Source organism: Podarcis tiliguerta (assembly GCF_965153285.1).
Source record: "Podarcis tiliguerta genome assembly, chromosome: 1".
NCBI lineage: Eukaryota > Metazoa > Chordata > Lepidosauria > Squamata > Lacertidae > Podarcis > Podarcis tiliguerta.
Window position 1 is genome coordinate 131,830,800 of NC_139534.1, and position 23,039 is coordinate 131,853,838.

A 23,039-nucleotide genomic window follows, 5' to 3' on the forward strand; every position below is an offset into this window, starting at 1 on the left:
ACGTTGAATAGATCCAGATTAAAATTTAGGCCCTAATGAAATCAGTGGGGCCATGAGCATAGCCAGGATTTTAGTTTTTTTGGGGGGGCAGAACCACAGTTTTCTATGTATTTTTATTGATTTTTATTTATTTATGAGGGGGACAGCTGCCTTTCCCTGCCCCCCTCCCCTTGGCCCATGTGTGGGGGACGCTTGCAATGACTTAATCTCACCGGTCTCAAAGGGAACTAGTTGCAATTTGCTAGGTATGGATTTACCCTTTGGGTCTCTTTCAATTCTACCATCCTATATGACTCCAGGCAAAGGATGGAATGTGTGCTTTTATTTAAAATGCATCTCTGGGTTATTTGTGGGGCATAGGAATTCATTCATTCCCCCCCCCCTACAAAATATAGTCCGGTCCCCCACAAGGTCTGAGGGACAGTGGACCGGCCCCCTGTTTGCTGACCCCTGCCCTAAACTATAGCTTGTTTAGCTTATACGTAAATCTGGCACTGAACTGCAGACCGACGGGTAACAGCAAACAATGACATTTCTGAACGCAGGTCGCTTTGCAAGATGCAAGTCGCTTTGGGGTGCCTTGGGCAAGACAAAATAGAAATAGCAATAATAATATGATGGTGGTGGTGGTGGACACGTCCTGGGAAAAGAGGACATATAGCAACAGCAGAAACAACAACAACTTGCATAAACAACAACAACCATTTGCATAAACGATGTTTCTGAACCCAGGTCACTTTGCAAGATGCAGGTCGCTTTGGGCTGCCTTGGGCAAGACAAAATAGCAGTAATAATAATAATAAGAAGAAGAAGAAGAAGAAGAAGGTGCACATGTCCTGGAAAAATAGAACTTATAGCAGTAGCAGCAGGAACAACAACAACAACTTGCATAAACAATAACAACCACTTGCATAAACGACGTTTCTGTACCCAGGTCGCTTTGCAAGATGCAAGTCGCTTTGGGCTGCCTTGGGCAAGACAAAATAGCAATAGCAATAATAATGATGATAATAATAATAATAATGGTGGTGGGCGTGTCCTGGGAAAAGAGGACATATAGCAGCAGCAACAGCAGAAACAACAACAACTTGCATAAACAAAAACAACCACAGTTTTCTATGTATTTTTATTGCAAGATGCAAGTTGCTTTGGGCTGCCTTGGGCAAGACAAAATAGCAATAGCAATAATAATAATATGATGGTGGTGGACGTGTCCTGGGAAAAGAGGTCATATAGAAACAGCAGCAACAGAAGCAGCAACAGAAACACCAACTTGCATAAACAATAACAATTTGCATAAACGACGTTTCTGAACCCAGGTCGCTTTGCAAGATGCAAGTCGCTTTGGGCTGCCTTGGGCAAGACAAAATAGCAACAGCGATAATAATAACAATAATATGATGGTGGTGGGCGTGTCCTGGGAAAAGAGGACATATAGCAACAGCAGAAACAACAACAACAACAACTTGCATAAAGAGCAACAATTTGCCTCAAGAGCACCCCCCACTTGCCGGCTCGCCTCTCCCCGGAGCCCCCGGGCGCCGCCTTCTTCCTTCCCGGCGCTGCAGGCCTCGGTGTCGGGGCGAGGGCGAGTCGGAGGCCGCGGCGGCGAGGGGCCGGGCCGGGCTGGCTCCTCCTCGGGGCGGCGCCTGGCCGGGAGGGAGGCGGCTTCGGAGCGCCATGGCCCCGGTGTGCGGCCGGGCCTGTGTGTGGCGGGGCGGGCGGGCGCGCTGGCTGCGGCTCCCCCCGGCGCCGGCCCGCCTTCTCCCCGCCAGGCACCTCGGAGGGACCCCCGGGAGGTGAGCGGGGCCGGAGGCCGGGAGGGCAGGTGGAAGTTAAGCAGGCTCTGGCTGAGGGCAGGCCTAGGCCCGCCAGGTGGTTGGGGACTACAATTCCCAGCATCCCACGCGCTGGTCCTGGTAGCGAAGGATCATGGGAGTTGTAGTCCCCAAACAGCTGGGGCCTGACTTAGGGCCCACTCTCTTGCCCCCCCCCCCCCAAAAAAAAATTTAAAGGAAACAAAATACTGGATGTCCATTTCCAAAATATAAGATAAAAAGCAAATAAAATAAAACCTACATTGTCAATATTTGAAGCGGGCTTGACTGGGAGGGCATAAGGACCAGCGCCGGATTTACATATAAGCGAAACAAGCTCTAACTTAGGGCCCCACAAAAAAATTAAAGGAAACAAACAACTGGATGTATATTTCCCAAATATAAGGTAAAAAGCAAATAAAATAAAACCTGCCTACAGCAACAGTGTTTTGTGTTGTGTAGGCTCCTAGGATGTAAGTCATGGGCCTCGCCTGCTAACCTGCTCCGTAAAACATCACTGGTTTGCTCCTTTCTATATCAATTACAGTGGTACCTCGGGATGCGAACAGGATCCGTTCCGGAGCCCTGTTTGTATCCTGAAGCGAACGCAACCCGTGTCTGCATGTGCGCAGGTCGCATGCTTGCACGGCGAAACCCGGAAGTAATGTGCTCCGTTACTTCTGGGGCGCCGCGGAGCGCAACCTGAAAATACTTAACTTGAAGCATATTTATCCCGAGGTATGACTGTACTTGGATAAAATAATTAAAAAATTGTCCAGTAGCACCTTAGAGACCAGCCCATCTAGCTGGGTTTCCCCAGCCACTCTGGATGGCTCCCAACAGAATATTAAAACACGATAAAACATCAAACATTAAAAACTTCCCTAAACAGGGCTGCCTTCAGATGTCTTCTAAGAGTCAGGTAGTTGTTTATCTCTTTGACATCCGATGGGAGGGCGTTCCACAGGGTGGGTGCCACCACCGAGAAGGCCCTCTGCCTCAGGGTTTGGAGTTTTTAGCACCATTTTGGAACAGGAAAATGCGTAGTAATGAAATTGTTGCTACACTGGACCACTTCAGACTACAGTGGTATATCAGTCTACAAACTTAATTAGTTCCGGAAGTCCGTTCTTAACTCAAGGCGTTCTTAAACCAAGGTGCACTTTCCCCAATGAGGCCTCCCGCTGCCAGTGCGCTTCCACTGGTCTGCTTCCATTCATCTTCCAGGGCAAAATTCACTAGCCAGAACACCTACTTCTGGTTTTGCAGAGTGCGTTGCCCGAATCGTTTGTTAACAGGACTGTTCTTAGACCAAGGTACCACTGTACTCTAGTCACTATAGGCAGGGAATTGAATTGTTAGTTTCCCCCCATTAAAACCTGGGAACACAGCTTAGTGGTAGAGCACTTGTTTCAACTGAGAACATAAGGGCCTTTTTTAAATAGAAAACATAATTTTAAATCCCAGAACTTTGTCCTGCCCAGTTTGTTCACCTAACAACTTACATATTCACGGCTCATTCATATTAACTGAAATGCCCTCTGTGCACCAGATAAGCTCAATATAAACTTAATATAGGATTGTGATGTAAGCTGACAACCCTTTCTTGAATCTGTATCTGTTAAATATTGTTAAACACTTGGGTACAGTGGTGCCCCGCAAGACGAATGCCTCGCAAGACGGAAAACCCGCTAGACGAAAGGGTTTTCCGTTTTTCAATGCGCTTCGCAGGACGAATTTCTCTATGGGCTTGCTTCGCAAGACGAAAATGTCTTGTGATTCTTGCGATTTTTTTTCGCTCCCCACCCCCTTTTTCTAAGGCACTAAGCTGCTAATAGCCTTTTAGCAGCTAATCCGCTAATCCCTTAAGCCTTTAATAGCCGCTAATAGCCGCTAAACCACTAATAGCGCTAAGCCGCTAAGCCGCTAATGGGCTTGCTTCGCAAGACGAAAAAACCGCTAGACGAAAGCCTATATAATAATAGCCTTTTAGCAGCTAATCCCTTAAGCCTTTAATAGCCGCTAATAGCCGCTAAACCGCTAATAGCGCTAATCCGCTAATAGGGTTGCTTCGCAAGACGAAAAAACCGCTAGACGAAAAGACTCGGGGAACGGATTCTTTTCGTCTTGCGAGGCACCACTGTATTACTATGACAAATATGAACTGTTCATCATTTCAAAATATTTACGTCAAACCGTGGGATAAAGTTCAAAGTTTAAAAAGATATGTCAAGGTGGGGAAAGTTAAAATTGTCATTGCTGGGCAAAATTTCAGTAATAAAATTGAATGTTTTGCCTAGAAAAAAAGAAGTGCCTGCTGGATCTAACCCAGCCTCCTGCTCAGTGGCCAACCAGATGCTTCTGGGAAGCCCAAAAGTGCTCTTCACCTGGTTGTGGAGGTAGACCAAAGCCATCGTAGAGAAGGCTGTGATGATAAAATGAGACACAAGATGTACATATAACCGATAAATGAAATATCTAGTTTAAAGAGTCGGGCAGGACAGCAGGTGATGTGAAAGACAAGCTGCAAGTAAGAGGAGACTACAGGAACTTCCACACTTGTGTTTTGTGTGGAATTGCAATTCTTGGTTCCCTCATTTGTTCTGGGGCATCCACACGATGCTGTCCAGTCATCGCCATTCTGCCTTTTCCCTGCTGCTCTTCTGTCTTCTCAGCCCGAAGACAGTCAATGACTTTTTAGGGGAACAGAAGAGCAGTACAATCTTTAGTGGTGTAAATGCGTATAATGTCACTCTCCCATCTTTTTTTAAAGGGCGGGGATTTTGGCATGGGCTGTGACATAATGGGACAGTGGACAGCTCAGCCCACATTTGTTATAACTTTCATTTTTTTACTTAAAAAATCTTTTAAAGGTAAAGGGACACCTGACCATTAGGTCCAGTCGTGGCCGACTCTGGGGTTGCAGTGCTCATCTCGCTTTATTGGCCGAGGGAGCCGGCGTACAGCTTCCGGGTCATGTGGCCAGCATGACTAAGCCGCTTCTGGCGAACCAGAACAGCGCACGGAAACGCCGTTTACCTTCCCGCCGGAGTGGTACCTATTTATCTACTTGCACTTTGACGTGCTTTCAAACTGCTAGGTGGGCAGGAGCAGGGACTGAGCAATGGGAGCTCACCCCGTTGCGGGGATTCGAACCGCCGACCTTCTGATCGGCAAGTCCTAGGCTCTGGGGTTTAACCCACAGCGCCACCCGCATCCCTTACGTAAAAAAAAATATTTTACGTAAATGCAAAAAAAGCAAAAACAAAACAGACCCCTCTTGGAAATTGTCTGATAGCTTTTGACCGCAATAAGTTCTTTGCCAGTATGGAGTGTGTGATTTTCATTCTTCTCAAACCCGTTTTTAATAGCACTTTCGATGTGGCTGTTGTCGGCGCTGGGATTGTGGGGCTGGCATCGGCCAGGGAGCTCAGCCTGCGACATCCATCCCTCAGTTTTGGAGTGCTGGAAAAGGAGAAGGAGTTGGGTATGATATCTGAATCTGATAAAAGAGCTCATCGCCTTCTGTATTAGTTTCCCTCATGCATTTTTAACTTCCGCCTGCTCCATCTTCCAGATTTGGTGGTGGTGGTTTAAATGGCTTACTAAAAGGCATCGTTCAGTTAGGCGCAATCCAGTGGGAACCTTTCTTGTAAGGGGCCAATTTTGTACAACTTCCCATTTATCTTAAAAGGCCTCCTGCATGGAAAGGGGTGCTCTCCGCCCTGCCCCTTATTCCACCAAAATTAGGCTTGGAAGAAGACTTATAGTCACCAGTAAGAGCTTTTTTTCAAGCCTAATTGCAAAGGGGGGGAGGGCAATTTGGAGGGGTGGTAGCAGTGGATGGGGGAACGAGCTAATCCATCATTGCAAACTTTTCCTTATACATTTCTGGTCAGTTTACACCGCATTTATAGTTACCGTATTTTTCGCTCTATAAGACGCACCAGACCACAAGACGCACCTAGTTTTCGGAGGAGGAAAACAAGAAAAAAAATATTCTGAATCTCAGAAGCCAGAACAGCAAGAGGGATCGCTACGCAGTGAAAGCAGCAATCCCTCTTGCTGTTCTGGCTTCTGGGATAGCTGCGCAGCCAGCATTCACTCCATAAGACGCACACACATTTCCCCTTACTTTTTAGGAGGGAAAAAGTGAGTCTTATAGAGCAAAAAATACGGTACTTCTCATGGCTTGAAGTCTGAAGAATCACCTGGCGGTTTAAATATGTATTTCACCTGACAGTTAAAAAGAATAATGGTCCATGCAGCATGTATTTCAATATTTCTCCTTATTTGTAACACATTTCTCCAACTAGCCTTCCACCAGAGTGGACACAACAGCGGTGTTATTCACAGTGGGATCTACTACAAACCGGGATCTCTGAAAGCGAAGCTGTGTGTGGAGGGGGCTGCCCTCTGCTATGCGTACTGTGACCAAAAGGGAATCCCGTATAAACAATGCGGCAAGGTATGGTAGGTGGAGCACTTTTTGCTTTTCTGTTCCAGCAACTCTTAATATCCTTGTAGAGCACTGTACATCAAAAGAGTCCTTACACCTTTGCTTTATACATTTGAATTTTCTGACTGCCGTAAGAAGTCTCCTAAGGCCATGCAGACAGAGCTGTTCCACCTGGCCTTTGGTTTGGACTGACCCTTATGTTTCCCTCCCCTTATGGTTTTGATCTATGGGCTACTATTAAAATGAGGCTGCATTTTAAATTGTATTTTAACCTGTATTTTAAATTGGTTTTTTTCTTTCTTTCTTTCCTCCCCTATTATGTTTTTATTGTAATTTTACTGGTGTTAGCCACCCTGAGCCCGGCTCTGACGGGGAGGACAGGATTTAAATAAATTATTATTATTATTATTAGTGGTACATCGGCAATGAATTAACTGAGTTTCCTGGTCTTAATTAGGGGTCTTGCTCAGTGAAGCCCTAATCACGAACTGGACCCGGGGTGAGATATAGCTATAAAAAACCACCACTCTGAAAATGCTCTGAAAAAACCGTTGTAATGCTCACAATGGAAAATTTCATAGAGTTCCAATTTTGGCTCTACAGCGCCATCTGGTGTCATAGTGTTATAATGCATTTATAATGTTTTATTTTTACTAATGTAGCTACCGTATTTTTCACTCTATAAGATGCACCAGACCATAAGATGCACCTAGTTTTTGGAGGAGGAAAACAAGAAAAAAAATATTCTGAATCTCAGAAGCCAGAACAGCAAGAGGGATCGCTGCCCAGTGAAAGCAGCGATCCCTCTTGCTGTTCTGGCTTCTGGGATAGCTGTGCAGCTTGCATTCGCTCCTTAAGACGCACACACATTTCCCCTTACTTTTTAGGAGGGAAAAAGTGAGTCTTATAGAGCAAAAAATACAGTAAGTCTTGATCTTTTGGATATATCGGGAAAAACACACCAACTGGTAGATTGCTAGATCATGGGATACCTGTGGTAGATCGTGGGACCTCTCGCACCCCCTCCCCCCCCCAAAAAAAGCATAACAACTTTGACTATTTAAAAAAAGCTCGATTTCCAAAAAAAAGCTTTTTTTATAGTGGGAGTAGATTGCAGTAGATTGCAGTCTCTTGGAAGTTGGACAAGCCTGACCTATGCCAAGTTTTTGAAAAGAGGATTAATTTCCATTCCATTAAACTTGTAATTAATTACTACGACAACATGACGTTCCTCCTGCTCCATCCCACACAGCAGGATTGTCGTTACCTTTGCTCTTTTGTTGCATTTTTACTCTGTGGCTGGCCCACGTTCCGCATTGTAACTTCATTTCTTCTGCAGCTGATCGTTGCAGCTGAACAGGAAGAAGTTCCGAGACTCAAGGCGCTGTATGAGAGGGGCCTGCAGAACGAGGTCCGCGGACTGAAACTCATCTCTTCCAAAGAAATACAAGCAAAGGAGCCCTACTGCCGGGTACGCGACCTCCTTCGATATGATGCATCTTTTTCATCCTGGGAACCTTTCGGAGGGGGTTGGGATCTAGGGAAGCCCAGGGCAGCTGTTCACCTCCCCATCTGAATTGCAGTGGTACCTCGGCTTACAAACACTTCGGTTTACAAACTCCGCTAACCCGGAAGTAGTACCTCGGGTTGCGAACTTTGCCCCAGGATGAGAACGGAAATCGCGTGCCGGCAGCGCGGCGTCAGCAGGAGGCCCCATTAGCGAAAGCGCATCTCACATTAAGAACGGTATTGGGTTAAGAACGGACCTCCAGAAGGAATTACGTTTGTAACCCTCCATTAAAGGAGCATAAGAACCTGTCTTCTGACAAGTCACATCATTGATCCATCTAGATAAGAGGTGGAAGCCTCTGGCCAGGAGACCATTAATAGCCTGTCAGGCTATTATCCCCCAAGCTTCACCCATGGTAGTGACCTCAGCTGATGGGCGTGAGGACAGGACCTGGCTTGAGAGCAGTACATGTGAAAAGGATCTAGGAGTCTTGGTTGACCACAAACTTGACATGAGCCAACAGTGTGATGCGGCAGCTAAAAAAGCCAATGCAATTCTGGGCTGCATCAATAGGAGTATAGCATCTAGATCAAGGGAAGTAATAGTGCCACTGTATTCTGCTCTGGTCAGACCTCACCTGGAGTACTGTGTCCAGTTCTGGGCACCACAGTTCAAGAAGGACACTGACAAACTGGAACGTGTCCAGAGGAGGGCAACCAAAATGGTCAAAGGCCTGGAAACGATGCCTTATGAGGAACGGCTAAGGGAGCTGGGCATGTTTAGCCTGGAGAAGAGGAGGTTAAGGGGTGATATGATAGCCATGTTCAAATATATAAAAGGATGTCACATAGAGGAGGGAGAAAGGTTGTTTTCTGCTGCTCCAGAGAAGCGGACACGGAGCAATGGATCCAAACTACAAGAAAGAAGATTCCACCTAAACATTAGGAAGAACTTCCTGACAGTAAGAGCTGTTTGACAGTGGAACTTGCTGCCAAGGAGTGTGGTGGAGTCTCCTTCTTTGGAGGTCTTTAAGCAGAGGCTTGACAACCATATGTCAGGAGTGCTCTGATGGTGTTTCCTGCTTGGCAGGGGGTTGGACTCGATGGCCCTTGTGGTCTCTTCCAACTCTATGATTCTATGAGGATTTAATTCTGCATTGGTTGCATGATTCTGTTCCCAGGCAGCAGGATTTAATCTCTGCTCATTCATTTAGTGAGGGTTAAAACGCTATGCCAAAGTGCCCTGTGAAGCAGCTTTCAGGAGCGAGCTACTTCAAAGAGGCTCCTTCACTTCTGTGGTTTGAAGGAGAAGCGCAGAAAGCTCTTGTTAACATCCTCCCGTGAGGCGGTTCACAAATGTACAGAGGGCTCTTTGAAAGCCCTGTAGTTTACTTTGAGGTCCCGACAATCAGGTTCTTCAAAGTCAAGTGGGTGATGCCACTGCGACACCAGAGGATTGGCAGATGGGCGGCCCCACACACCTGCCAACTTTCGCCTGCCGCGGGTGCAGGAGATAAAGATCAGGCCCTTCAGCCAGAAAAGGTTGCCCACCTGCTGTTTAGATCAGCTCTGTCTGCACTGCCAGCAGTCCTCTAGCCTTTTGCTTTCGCTGAAGGCTGGAGAGCAAGAGGGGTCGGTGCGCACAGACCCCTCTTGCTCTCCAGGCTTCAGGGATAGCCGCCTGAAGCCTTTGGAGCGCAGCGGGACCTCGCGCTGAGCTCCAAAGGCTTTGGGTTCCTTTTGCTGAAAGCCGGGAGAGCTGTTCTAGCTTGGGGATGGCCGCGCATAGCCTCCGCAGGGCAGTGGGGTGAAGGCACCCCGCTGCCCTGCGGAGGCTTCACAGGCTGTCCCAGAAGCCAGAACAGCGAGACGGAGCGAACAGCGAGACGGACCACTGCGCAGCGCTTCGTCTCGCTATTCTAGCTTTGGGGTTAGCTGCGCAAAGCCTCCCCAGGGCAGCGGGGTGCCTTCATCTCGCTGCCCTCCAGAGGCTTCGCGGGCTGTCCCAGAAGCCTCCGCAAGGCACGGGGATGAAGGCTCCCCGTGCCCTGCAGAGGCTTCACATGAAGCTAGAACAGCTAGAGGGAGGCTCCCCGTGCCCTGCGGAGGCTTTGCGCAAAGCTATCCCAGCTATCCCAGAAGCCAGAACAGCAAGAGGCTATCCCAGAAGCCAGATCCCTCTTGCTGTTCTGGCTTCTGGGATTCAGATTTATTTTTTCTTGTTTCCTCCCCCCCCCAAACTAGGTGCGTCATATCATCTGGTGTGTCCTATAGAGTGAAAAATACAGTATATAAGCCCTACTGGACCAAGCCAAAGGGGACCTCCCGCAGCGGCCAAGCAGATGTCTGTGGGGAGCCCGCAAGCTCTCTCCTGCTTGCAACCCCCAGCAACTGACTGGGAATTGGAGGTCCTTTGTGTTTACTGCTCAAGAGTGCTGCTTAGGAGCCTGTCTGGACTGGCAGCTTCTGAACAGGCCTGAAACGGGGCCTTTCTGTCTTCTTCCTTCTTGAAAACTCTCTGTGGCCCTAAATCCCTTTGAATGCCTTTTCAGGGTGTGATGGCCCTGGACTCGCCGTACACAGGCATTGTGAACTACAGGCAGGTGGCCTTTGCCTACGCTGAGGATTTCCAGGCAGCTGGAGGGACTGTTTTGACGGACTTTGAGGTCAAGGACATGGCGGTGGCCAAAGAAAGTCCTGCTGGAAGTGAAGATGGTAAGAAGCTTTCCTTCCGGCTTCTTTGCCCTTCCTTCCCACTTTGGCAGTCTTCCTCCGTGAGGTTTTGTGGTGATATGCAGTCCTGAACTTCACAGCCTCCCAGGTTCTTGTGGAGATCCTGCGGTTCATGGGATGATCTAGGGGAGCGACGTGGAATGTTTTCAGGTGGATTCAGGAATTGCTTTAGAGACCATCCTGGGAGATGCAAAATTCCAGAACTAGCCCGTAGCCTAAATTCAAAGAATCCATAGCTGAGAGAGAGAGAGCTGTGGCAATTCAGTAAACTTTTCTTCCTTGCAATTACAGTGGTGCCTCGCAAGACGAAATTAATTCATTCTGCGATTTTTTTTGTCTTGTGAATTTTTCGTCTTGCGAAGCACGGTTTCCCATAGGAAATGCATTGACGGTTTTAAGAAAAAGGCGCAAGACGTTTTCATCTTGCGAAGCAAGCCCATAGGGAAATTCGTCTTGCGAAGCAACTCAAAAAACAAAAAACTCTTTCGTCTTGCGAGTTTTTCGTCTTGCGAGGCATTCGTCTTGCGAGGTACCACTGTAAATAGGAAATCGTTAGTTTATAGTAGGCATTCTGAAATTATTTTAAAACACAACTGGCGCCATGGAACTGAAGCCGTACTCTGAAACTTTCCGCTAAAACGGGATGATGGCACATTCTCCTTTTTGGCCTGTTCAGAATCCGGTGCGAGATGTGGTCTGACTATTTTGTATTGTGGGTGCATAGAAAACATGCCTGTTTGTCACCATCTGAGTCTGCAGAGCAGTGGAGGCAGGGAGAGGGTGAAAGAGGCGAGCTAAATACCTCTTGCTTATGGGTCGCTTCTGAAAGACCAGCTTGTCTCTCTTTAAGGGTAGAAACTCTAGCTCAGTAGCAGAGATCCCCCCTTGTATTCAGAAGGTTTCAGGTTCAATCCCCAGTCTCTCTTGCCCCACTCCTCTCCGCCTGAGATGCTGGAGATCTATTGCCCATCACAGCAGATAATACTGGGCTAGAGGGACAAATGTCCTGACCCTGGAATTAGAAGGCTGGTGAAAACTCCTGTTCCAATCTGCTGGGTACAGCTTTGTTTTTACCCTGGGCTGCGGCAGCTAGACTGGTGACTGGGAGTGGCTGCCGGGACCACATAACACTGGTCTTGAAAGACCTACATTGGCTCTCAGTACATTTCCTAGCACAATTCAAAGTGTTGGTGCTGATCTTGAAAGCCCTAAATGGCCTCGGTCCAGTATACCGGAAGGAGCGTCTCCACCCCCATCGCTCTACCCGGACACTGAGGTCCAGCACCGAGAGCCTTCTGGCAGTTCCCTCATTGTGAGAAGCCAAGTTACAGGGAACCAGGCAGAGGGCCTTCTCGGTGGTGGCGCCCATCCTGTGGAACACCCTCCCTTCAGATGTGAAGGAAATAAGTAACTATCCTATTTTTAAAAGACATCTGAAGGCAGCCCTGTTCAGGGAAGTTTTTAATATTTAACGCTGTATTGTTTTTAATACTTGATTGGGAGCTGCCCAGAGTGGTTGGGGAAACTCAGCCAGATGGGCGGGGTATAAATAATAAATTATAATTATTATTATTATTATTATTAGTATTAGTATTAGTATTTAGGGCCTTGAATCTGCCTGACAAGTTCTTCTGTTTTGTCCTTGTGGTTCAGATGTTCTGTTTATATGTAGTTGTTTTATGTGTGCCATTTATAGTTTTCATCTTATTATTTACAGGGATGAAATATCCAATTGTTGTTAGAAACTCAAAGGTAAGTCCAAGCTTTCAGATTATATTTTACTTTTCAAGTGCAGAATATTTTCTTTGTGTTTTGGCATCTGTCGCATGTCAGGCGTACAAATACTTTAACCACGATGGCTGCCGTCGCCACAAAAACAGTTTGAGATGGCTATTAATGTGAGTCAAGTGGCTCTTGCCTCGAGGGCGTCATAGTCCTTTCCCTGCTCAAGGTCTAGTCTTAAGAGAGGATGGTGCCTGTCTCTCTCGGAAGGTGGTGGACTCTCCTTCATTGGAGGGTTTTAAGCGGAGGTTGGATGGTCGTCGGTCATGAAATTGAGATCCCTGCATAGCAGAGGCAAGACTGAATGACCCTTGGTGTCCCTTCCAACTCGACAATTCTGTGATTCTATGACTCTGCCCTTGAAGGACCTCAAGCACCTCTCATGTGGAACCTGAATCTGCAGTTATGCCTGCACAGCAGCTGCCTCAGGCCCCTTGCTCCCCTGCGAAGAAACAGTAAAGACACTGGCAGGTCACCCAGTGAGGACCAACTGTGGGGTTCTAGGCTGGCATTCTGCACCTTTAATTCCTGCTGGCTTAGCTATCAGCAAGCCACACCAGCCTCCTCCGGGAGCTCTCCGTGGTCCTGAAGAGCCTGCCAGGTGCTCTTTGGCCTGCCAGACCACTCCTGGTCAAGATCAGGCCTCTTCACCTCCACCTGTCACACTAGAACAGGTACCTTCAAGCATGGTGAAGTGAAGGACATAAGGCAGGAGTTGAGCTGCGCACAGGTGAGCTGCAAGCAAGCTGCCGGCCAGCTCTGTGGAGCCTCCTTTTATTGAGACACAATATGCAAATCCAGGCAGATACATTTTGGGCTGTGGCCTTTACACAGCTTCCAGTCCCGAGATCATGGGGTGGTACAGAGTTATTTTGGCACCTGTTTCCACCGCATCATTTTCCCTTTGCACAGTGTATGACGAAGGAGACAAAGGTCTCAGAGACAAAGGTCACAGACAGGACACGGCGGACTACTGAGACCGCAAAAGGTTAGACAGAGGGCATGATGTTCAGACAGCTGTGGCTTTGTCTGTGAGGGGGAGTGTGCTCTGCCCCCAGCGATCATCCCTATGCCTGGGGTGCAGCAGGCTAGAAGGTGTGGAAATGGAAGGGTAAACAGACAGTCTAGCGGGTTAGCTGGTATTCTGATGATGTTAGATGGAGCTATAGTTTTGCTGAGCCTCGACATCTTCTTTTGCGCAGGGGGAGGAAATCCATTGTCGGCATCTTGTGTCCTGTGCAGGGCTTTATTCGGACCGCATCTCTCAGATCAGTGGCTGCAGCCCAGAGCCTCGCATTGTTCCATTCCGGGGAGATTACTTGGTGCTGAAGCCAGAGAAATGCTATTTGGTAAAAGGAAATATTTATCCGGTACGTCAACTTACGGAGAGCTTGAGAAAGCCCTTGGTGCTTCGGGATGCTTTGAGTACTGGTGTTATTTATTTAATATTTATTTAATACAATATTTAATATTTACTAAGCTGTACACGTGGTGTGAGAGTCCTTATAGTTTCAGGGCAGATCCACTGCATACTTCAGCCTATTTGAACTATTTTGGCTTTCCTCTAATGAACCTTGGGATTGTCCTCTTCTGAGAATCCTCCTCAACCTGTGGATTGCCCTCCCTTCAGATGTTAATAATAATAATAATAATAATAATAATAATAATAAATTTTATTTATATCCCACCCTCCCCAGCCGAAGCCGGGCTCAGGGCGCCGGGCTCAGGGCTCAGGGCGGCTAACAACAATAAAACAGTACAAAAGTACAGCACAAACAACACTCTAAAATCATTCATTACAAAATTGTGAAGGAAATAAGCAGCTATCTTATCTTTAAAAGACACCTGAAGGCAGCCCTGTTTAGGGAAGTTTTTAATATTTAATGCTGTATTGTTTTTAACACTCGATTGGGAGCCGCCCAGAGTGGCTGGGCAAACTCAGCCAGATGGGCGGGGTATAAATAATAAATTATTATTATTATTATTATTATTATTATTATTATTATTATTATTATTATTATTTACCACCCGGAAAATGAGTCCCATGGCTTTGGTGGTCAAAGACACATACAATGCCGGTGGGAAAGTTATATAGATATTGAAATGACCTAATCTGAACCAGTCTGCTTTAGAGAGGGTATATTTGGGAAATGTCGGCTGCTCTAAGCAATTTCCCAGAATATTTCAAGTTACTGCTGCCAATTTCCCTTTCCTCCATTCTGACTTAAAAGCATCTCTCTCCACACTCCCCCGGATGCTGATTTTTATATATCCATACATTTAGCTAAGTAAGAGATTGTATCTTGATAGACAGAACTCTCGGAGATGTATTTAGGTCCACACATCCACTCATCTTTCTCAGGAGGACAGAAAAGAAGAAGAGTGTGACTACACATGTTGTTGCTCATATTTATCATGTGATGTGCCTTGCCAAAATTTGGCACTGAGACACATGGGGGGGGGGCGCTCCACCTGATGAACTAGAATTGCCAGATCCCCAGCTTTCATTTAAAAAGAGGGTATGAGAGAGAGAGAGAGAAAGAGGTAAGCCTGCTCCCTTCTTTTCAATGTTTTCTTTGGTTTGCACGATTCAGAGAGATGCTTCTTGGGCCATTCTTGTGTGATGCGGAGTGTGGTTCTTTCAAATGCATTTTGACTCCCAAGTGTGTTTCTCGTGCTTTAGGTGCCTGATCCCCGTTTCCCCTTCCTGGGTATCCATTTCACCGCAAGGATGGATGGCAGTGTTTGGCTCGGGCCTAACGCCGTGCTTGCCTTCAAACGAGAGGGCTACAGATTTTATGACTTCAGTTTCCAAGACTTTGTAGACGCGGCGGCTTACAGGTAGTGTCCTCTTTCCATTCATCTGCAGGTGAAGAACAAGAATCTCATTACCTCTGCCCTGCCCCACTTTTCTGCAGTCTGTAGTATGAACTATAAAAAGGTAAAGGTACCCCTGCCCGTAGGGGTCAGTCTTGACAGACTCTAGGGTTGTGCGCCCATCTCACTCAAGAGGCCAGGGGCCAGCACTGACCGGAGACACTTCTGGGTCACATGGCCAGCGTGACATCGCTGCTCTGGCGAGCCAGAGCCGCACACGGAAACGCCGTTTACCTTCCCGCTAGTAAGCTGTCCCTATTTATCTACTTGCACCCGGGAGTGCTTTCGAACTGCTAGGTTGGCAGGCGCTGGGACCGAGCAGCGGGAGCGCACCCCACCGCGGGGATTCGAACCGCCGACCTTTCGATCGGCAAGCCCTAGGCGCTGAGGCTTTTACCCACAGCGCCACCCGCGTCCCATTAGTATGAACTATAGTAATCCCAGAAAGCATCGCACTGCTTACTGTGGGCGATGGACACCTGCTTCTTGCATAGGTTCGATCTCCAGGGTGTTATGGGTTGAGCGGGTGCATTTCTGGTGCTACAAGGAACACCAGGGGGTGGGTACGGTTTCTGTAATACATATTTTCCCCCTGTATTGTTTCTCTTTCCTCTTAAGTCAGCCAGCTTCATGCTCTGCACCAGCTCCTTTGTTGTTGTTGTTGTTGTTTACTCATGTCCGACCCTTCGTGACCCCCTGGACCAGAGCACGCCAGGCACTCCTGTCTTCCACTGCCTCCCACAGTTTGGTCAAACTCATGCTGGTAGCTTCGAGAACACTTTCCCACCATCTCGTCCTCTGTCATCCCCTTCTCCTTGGGCCCTCCATCTTTCCCAACATCAGGGTCTTTTCCAGGGAGTCTTCTCTTCTCATGAGGTGGCCAAAGTCTTGGAGCCTCAGCTTCAGGATCTGTCCTTCCAGTGAGCACTCAGGGCTGATTTCCTTCAGAATGGATAGGTTTGATCTTCTTGCAGTCCATGGGACTCTCAAGAGTCTCCTCCAGCACCAGAATTCAAAAGCATCAATTCTTCGGCGATCAACCTTCTTTATGGTCCAGCTCTCACTTCCATACATCACTACTGGGAAAACCATGGCTTTAACTATGCGGACCTTTGTTGGTAAGGTGATGCCTCTGCTTTTTAAGATGCTGTCTAGGTTTGCCATCGCCTTTCTCCCAAGAAGCAGGCGTCTCTTAATTTCGTGGCTGCTGTCACCATCTGCAGTGATCATGGAGCCCAAGAAAGTAAAATCTCTCACTGCCTCCATTTCTTCCCCTTCTATTTGCCAGGAGGTGATGGGACCAGTGGCCATGATCTTCGTTTTTTTGATGTTGAGCTTCAGACCATATTTTGCGCTCTCCTCACATATAAAGTCCTCCACTCTGGCTAAGTTTCCTCTTCTCCCCTCTGCCCCCATTCAACACAACACAAATATTTCCCTTGTCTGTGCTCTCCTCTCAGCTTCTCCCAACGCTGCCTCATTTAACGAGGTCCACTTCGTAACGCTTTTTCTAAAGCTTTTTTTTGCTGGCTCCTCTTCCACCGAACATCCTCCTGGCCAAGCCCTGGAGCCCTTGACTTTTGCTGCATCTCGGAGCTGAGGAGCAAAAGGACTATTTAATCTTGTCACTTCTTAAAAAAGTATTAATCACACCTGTAACATGCAATGTTAGTGAGGGACTACCATTGCTGTTATAAAAATGAGAGTTTGGTAGCGCCTTCAAAGTTGAACAGGTTTTTTAATGGCAGAAGTTTCTACAGAACAGAGTCCAGCTCATAAGATGCATGATGTGCAATCCTCAGTTGCCAAATATATATTATACACGTGGGGTGTCAAGAAAAGTGGGTATGTAGAGAGATCAGAGGTAAATGAAACACACAGACATTAAATGGTCTGAATCAGGGTGATTACTTTCAGGAGTTAGTTAGCTTACCAGTGTCAGGATTATTGTCATCAACAAGGCTTTGTGACAGGGTGGGTTTTATTTAAATCAAATCGATTTAAATCACGATTTAAATCACTAGTCAGGAAGACTTGATTTAAATCATTTTTTTACAGAAAGACTCATTCTTGCTAGTATAATCTTAATCTTTACAACCAGATGAAGGTTTCATTTTTGGAATAATGAATTTTCAGAGTAGTTTTTACAGTTATATAAAAAATTACTGATTTGGCTATACTATTAGAAATACATAGACAGATAATTATGAAATTATTGCTTATATTTCTGCTGTACTTTATTGGAAGGAGAAGAATAATCATTTCCTTAATAACAACTTAAACAATTTATTTATCTAAAACAATAACATTATAGCATATGTATCCATGTTTGTTAACTGATGTGGTTAAACTATTTTTTTTATTTTAAAAAAACCTTAGACTGAGTTTTAGCACACATGAAAAACTTAAAACAAATCCTTATTTCCTGATGAATAGCCTTTGGACTATAACTTAACTTAAACAGAAAATTTAAAAATCTTTAGAAAGATTTTTCCTCCAACAGCATTTTATTTTAAAAATCCGATTTAAATCAAAAAAATCTGATTTGAATTTTTAAAAATCCGATTTTTAAAAAAAAATCATGGATTTTTACCCACCCTGCTTTGTGAATGGTAACTGCAAATAGTTTACATATGATTACGTTTACACTTCATCATGAGGGACTTTTTTGGAATTTCTTTCATTTTTGACTGCTCTGCTTACATTTTTCCTTTACGTGTGTGTGTGTGTGTGTGTGTGTGTGTGTGTGTGTGTTTGCATGCATGTGTATGTACAGATCTATCTGTCTATCTATCTATCTATCTATCTATCTATCTATCTATGAATGGAAGCTACTTGCAATAAATGTTGCTTTCCCTCTCCAGTGGCCTATGGAAGCTGGTGTTGAGGAACTTCTCTTATGGAATGGGAGAAATGTACAGAGCGTGTTTCCTTAGTGCTCAGGTGAAGCAGCTGCAGAAATTTATACCAGAAGTTACCATCAACGATATACTCAGGTAATCCTTTTGGGGATTTAGACATCACGGAAGATGAGAAGAGCCCGGCTGCAAGTCCTGCACCTGGTTGTCACAGTGGCCAAACAGATCCCACTTCTGGGAAGCCTGAAAGCAACGGCAGGGCTCTCCTGATCTGTGATTCCCAGCAGAGGCATACCACAGTGATGTTGGATAAAGGATGGTATATAAATCTAATAAATTAAAAGAAGCACCCGAGATACGCAGTTTCCACTTGAAACAGCATATGGGCATCTGTCGGGTCTAATAGCAATTTAAGCATTTTGTTCCTAGACAAGCAAGCTGGGACCCAAGTCTCCTGTTGCATTAGCTGTGATAGTCAGAGGTACAATTCAAGGTCCACTCTGCCCTGTTTGAATGCCCAGTTTCTCCTTTCTTTTTGCAGAGGTCCAGCTGGTGTCAGAGCTCAAGCCTTGGACAACGACGGAAACTTGATCGACGACTTTGTGTTTGACGGAGGCACTGGAGACATTGGCAGCCGAATCCTCCATGTCAGAAATGCCCCTTCACCTGCTGCTACCTCCTCCCTTGCCATTGCGAAAATGATCGCTAACGAGGTGGAGCGGAGATTTGAGCTCTGATGGAATCCTGGAGGCCCGTTGGACCTCTTTGTGTTCAGACACTGTGCTTGGAAGGGTGGCAGACAAGGAAATGACAGGGAGGTGGCCTTTTAGGGAGAAGCAATCAGAAATAGAGGCTGCCAAGTGGATTGCCTTGCAGAAGCCTCAAGCTTTGCAATGTTCTGATGAGCCTCAGAAGTCATGCCACGTAAGGTCAAACACAGTGAACACCAGTCAGGTCCATTAGATGCCGTATTAATTTGGCAGGGGAAATTGGCCCTGTGGTGTACTCAGGAATGCAGTTAGAGCAGCAGACATCACCACCCTTTCTCCTTATAATTTCGCTTTTGAACTAACTGGGTATGCAGGCGGTGTCTGTTTTAATTTCCCTCCGTCCCAAAATCACCTGAAAAAGGCACAGAAGGAACACAGCCTGCTCTCCACAAAAGGGGAATTGTCTGCCCAAAACACGGTAAACCCACAACTCGGTCTTTCTCCCTGCCCATGCCAGGCCACACTGTGGGTTGCGGCAATTGCAATAACAGGCAGGTGGTACCATTGCCAATGTGCCCTGAGCCCCAGGGAAGGATACCTGTTTATCAGAGTACTGAATGTGATTCCCACCTTCCAACTTGCAGAACATAGGAAGTACCCTGCTGGCACGATCCAGAGGGAAGTGCTCGTGGGGGGTTGGACTAGATGCCCCTCAGGACCCCTTCCAACCTTACAATTCTACCATTCTAAGCCCCACTGAGTAGCTGAGAAGTGTGCGGGAGGACAGTAATAGATAGTCCTCTAAATATTGGATGCACAGAGTGGTTTGGTCACAGCAAGTGGTGCTTTTTCTTTGGAGGGTTTTTCTGGTTCAGTCTTCATTGAAAATGGGCAAACAAATCGGTGTGTCGTTTTCTGATTAGATCTACATATGCACACAATCTTCATTTACTGAATAGTCCAGATATGCAAAGATCAGGAAAAATAAGTTTTATCTAATTAAATGCAAGCTATTTTTATAAAACAAGAGATAATGGGGGTATATGATTAGAAGCAAAAACAGTCATGATCTGGACCTACATTTTTAGAATGTGAATTCATGCAAAACTTGTGCATTACAATGATCAATAAACTTACACAAAAACTCTTGCGTAAAGGCAAACGTGTTGTCTTCATTGAGTTATGGTGTACATTGCATTTTGTTTCTATTCCGAATGGACTGTGAATCACTGCAGTTCTTGGTATTACAGTCGTCCGCATCCCAATACTTTTTGGACCTAGCTATCCGCTTAGGTGAGGAACATGAAAGCCTGACTTCTTGGCACCCCTTTTCTTTCTGCAGAACCCCTTCCAACCTTGCTATTGAACCTCTGCTTTGTGAAGCAGGAAAACTTGTTTGTTGCACTTAAAGCCACATTTAGACACCAGTGAAAGCTGAAAGGGAGAGAAGCAAACCTGTTATACCCTGGATGGGGAAAGAGGCTGCAAATAAATTTCCCCATAAATGTTTGTTGCCACCACCTTTCAAGGAAGCAGAGGTGGAAGTAACATGTTACCAGTGCTTAATACCACTAGGAGAACCTAGTATTCTGGATCTCTTATTTTAAGGCTATATATAACACCAAATCAGTCTGAAAATCAGTGTACTGTATATATTGTATATTGTTAAAACAGAATTATATGAAAATGATGTACCGATGGTCTTCTTCTTCTTCTTTGACGATCACTTGTAGCTGACTAAAATTGTCTTTCATAAACATGATTTTAACAATGAGTCCGTGACTGTGGAGGCCAATTCTGGATCCACACATGCTTCCACAGTGGGGACATTGGTTTCCGGGCAGGAGTTGATCACAGTGAGGGTTTGCTAAGCGTGCCTTCCTCCTAGCGTGTTTCTCCCTTGTGTCCTGAGTTTGAGTGTCTTCAAAGCCCATGACACCTTTGGTAAAGGCTGTTCTCCAACTCACAGGCCAGTGTTTTCCAGTTGTCAGTGTTTATACTACATTTTTTTAGATTTGCCTTTTTTGGATGTTGAGTGATAGGCCAAGCTTTTGTAAGCTTCTGCAAAGATATTTAGGTTTGAAGGTCATCCTCTGAGTGTGCGCACACTACATTGTCATCAGCATACTGAAGCTCTATGACAGAAGTTAAGGTAACCTTATTCTTTGCTTTCAGCCTGCTCAGATTGAGAGCTTTCCATCTGTTCAATATATGATTTCTACTCCGGTGGGGAGTTTCCCTTCAACAAAGTATAAGATCATGGCAATGAGTGTATTACACCTGCAAAAATGGCCAAAATGTATAGAACAAGCTCCAATAAATGTTGGAAATGTAAAGAAAAGGAAGGAATGTTCTATCACATGTGGTGGAATTGTAAAATAATTAAAAACTTTTGGGATATGATTTATATTGAAATGAAAAGAATGTTTAAGATAACCTTTGTTGAAAGACCAGAAGCTTTCTTATTAGGCATTTTAGGTCAAGATTTGTCAAAAGACAAGAAGAAAGTATTTATGTATGCTACAACAGCAGCTAGAATTTTACTAGCTCAAAGGTGGAAAAGCAATGAAATGCCAATGAAAGAACAATGGCAAGAAAAATTGATGGAATATGCTGAAATGGCAAAGTTGACTGAAAGACTTAAAGATAAGGACACTAGAGACTTTTAAAAAGACTGGGAACCTTTCATGATGTACCTACAGAAGCAATGTAAGGAAATGGACTCACTTGCGGGTTTGATTAAACACAATCAACAAAAGAACATAATAATGATGTATAACTTTAACTTTACTATATTAGGGAATAAGATGATAAACAGGAGAAGTGAATTCATTATAAACCAGAAAGGGTAGTTGGAGGAAGTCATGGGGTGGGGGTGTAATTGGGAATTTATTTTGTAATTATCTCACCAGCAGTGATTATGTTAAAATCTGTTGTAAAACCTAATAATTTTTTTTTAAATTAAAATCAACATACTGTAGTGTTGGAGGGTAACCTGAAGGTCATATTAGTCCAACCTCTTGCAATGCAGGAATCTCAACTAAAGCATCCATGAGAGGAGATATGATATCCATCTTGGGATATCTTAAGGGCTGTCACATGGAAGAGGGAGCAAACTTGTTTTCTCCTGCTCTAGAGGGTAGGACTTGAGCCGATTACTTCAAGTTACAAGAAAGGAGATTCCAACTAAACAAAAAACTTTCTGACAGTAAGTGCTGTTTGGAGAGTGGAACAGTCCCCCTTGGGAGGTTGTGGACACTCCTTCCTAGGAGGTATTTAAGTAGAGGTTGGGTGGCTATCTGTCCCTCTGCTTAAAAGCCTCCAAGGAAGGAGAGTCCACCACCACCTGAGGGACACCGTTCCACTGTCAAACAGATCTTGCCGTCAGAAATTTCTTCCTGATTAGTGGGAATCCTCTTTCATGTAACTTGAAGCTACTGGTTCAGGTCCTACCCTCTGGAGCAAGAGAAAACAGACTTGTTCCGTCTTCCATGACAGCCACTCAGATATTTGAACATAGCTGTCTCTGTCTTATCTCCTCTCAGTCTTCTCCAGGCTCAACATCTTCAACTCCTTCAACCATTCCTCATAAGGCGTGGCTTCCAGACCCCTGGTCATTTTGATCGCCCTCCTATGCCCACATTTCAGCTTGTCAATATCATCCTTAAATGGTGGTACTCAGAAGTGGACTGCAGGCGTGGTCTGGCCAAGGAAGAATAGAGTGGTACTCTTCATTCCCTATATTTCTATATTTCTGTTGATGCAGCCTAGACTAGCATCCGCTTTTATTTTGCAGCTGCATCACAGTTTTTGGGTTGTTGCTTTTTCATTAAATATTTTATTGGGATGCTTAAGCAACACTTTTTCCTGACCCCATCTTCAGGTGGGACTGGGAATGAGTCTCTAGGCCCATGCTGCACTTTTTTCTTCCACTCCCCACAGACACAAATGGAAACACACACAAGGAGGAAATCCCACCTGTATTTTGGAACGTGGGATATCCTCTATGAATATTGAAACTGAAAAGCTGCCCACTTACTTGGGAGTAAGATCCACTGACTCTAGTGGAACTAACAGCACAATCCTAACCATATATATTTGGAAGGAAGACTATAATGAATTCATCAGGACTTAGGAATGCTGCCTTCATTCCTAGGGGCATACTCCATGTGCTCTATGTATGAGAAAGATGTACCAAATGGTCAGGTCAGTTCTACACATATTTATTTGGAATTGGAACCTATAAAAATATTTGCTACACATCATAAAATAAATTAGGCTTATCTAGAAATCG

The 23,039-nt window shown here is 45.5% G+C and overlaps 1 protein-coding gene and 1 long non-coding RNA gene across 3 annotated transcripts; both read left to right on the forward strand.

Moving 5' to 3' along the window:
- The first annotated feature begins 1,647 nt into the window (after positions 1-1,647).
- Positions 1,648-19,907, forward strand: L2HGDH (L-2-hydroxyglutarate dehydrogenase). Of its 2 annotated transcripts, none has more exons than XM_083438195.1 (10): positions 1,648-1,799; positions 5,189-5,304; positions 6,134-6,290; positions 7,616-7,747; positions 10,338-10,500; positions 12,236-12,270; positions 13,503-13,670; positions 14,984-15,141; positions 18,042-18,173; positions 18,577-19,907. In XM_083438195.1, the coding sequence occupies exons 3-10, from the start codon at positions 6,276-6,278 to the stop codon at positions 18,770-18,772; spliced, it is 999 nt and encodes a 332-aa protein (XP_083294321.1). In that variant the 5' UTR covers positions 1,648-1,799; positions 5,189-5,304; positions 6,134-6,275; the 3' UTR covers positions 18,773-19,907. The 2 variants fall into 2 exon arrangements, with proteins under 2 accessions (XP_083294321.1, XP_083294320.1); XM_083438194.1 differs by having other exon boundaries at positions 1,653-1,799; positions 6,134-6,285.
- On the forward strand, positions 10,537-12,206 carry LOC310678053. The gene is made up of 3 exons (XR_014511586.1): positions 10,537-10,811; positions 11,064-11,615; positions 12,123-12,206. It is a non-coding gene; the product is annotated as an uncharacterized lncRNA (long non-coding RNA).
- Positions 19,908-23,039: the final 3,132 nt, after the last annotated feature.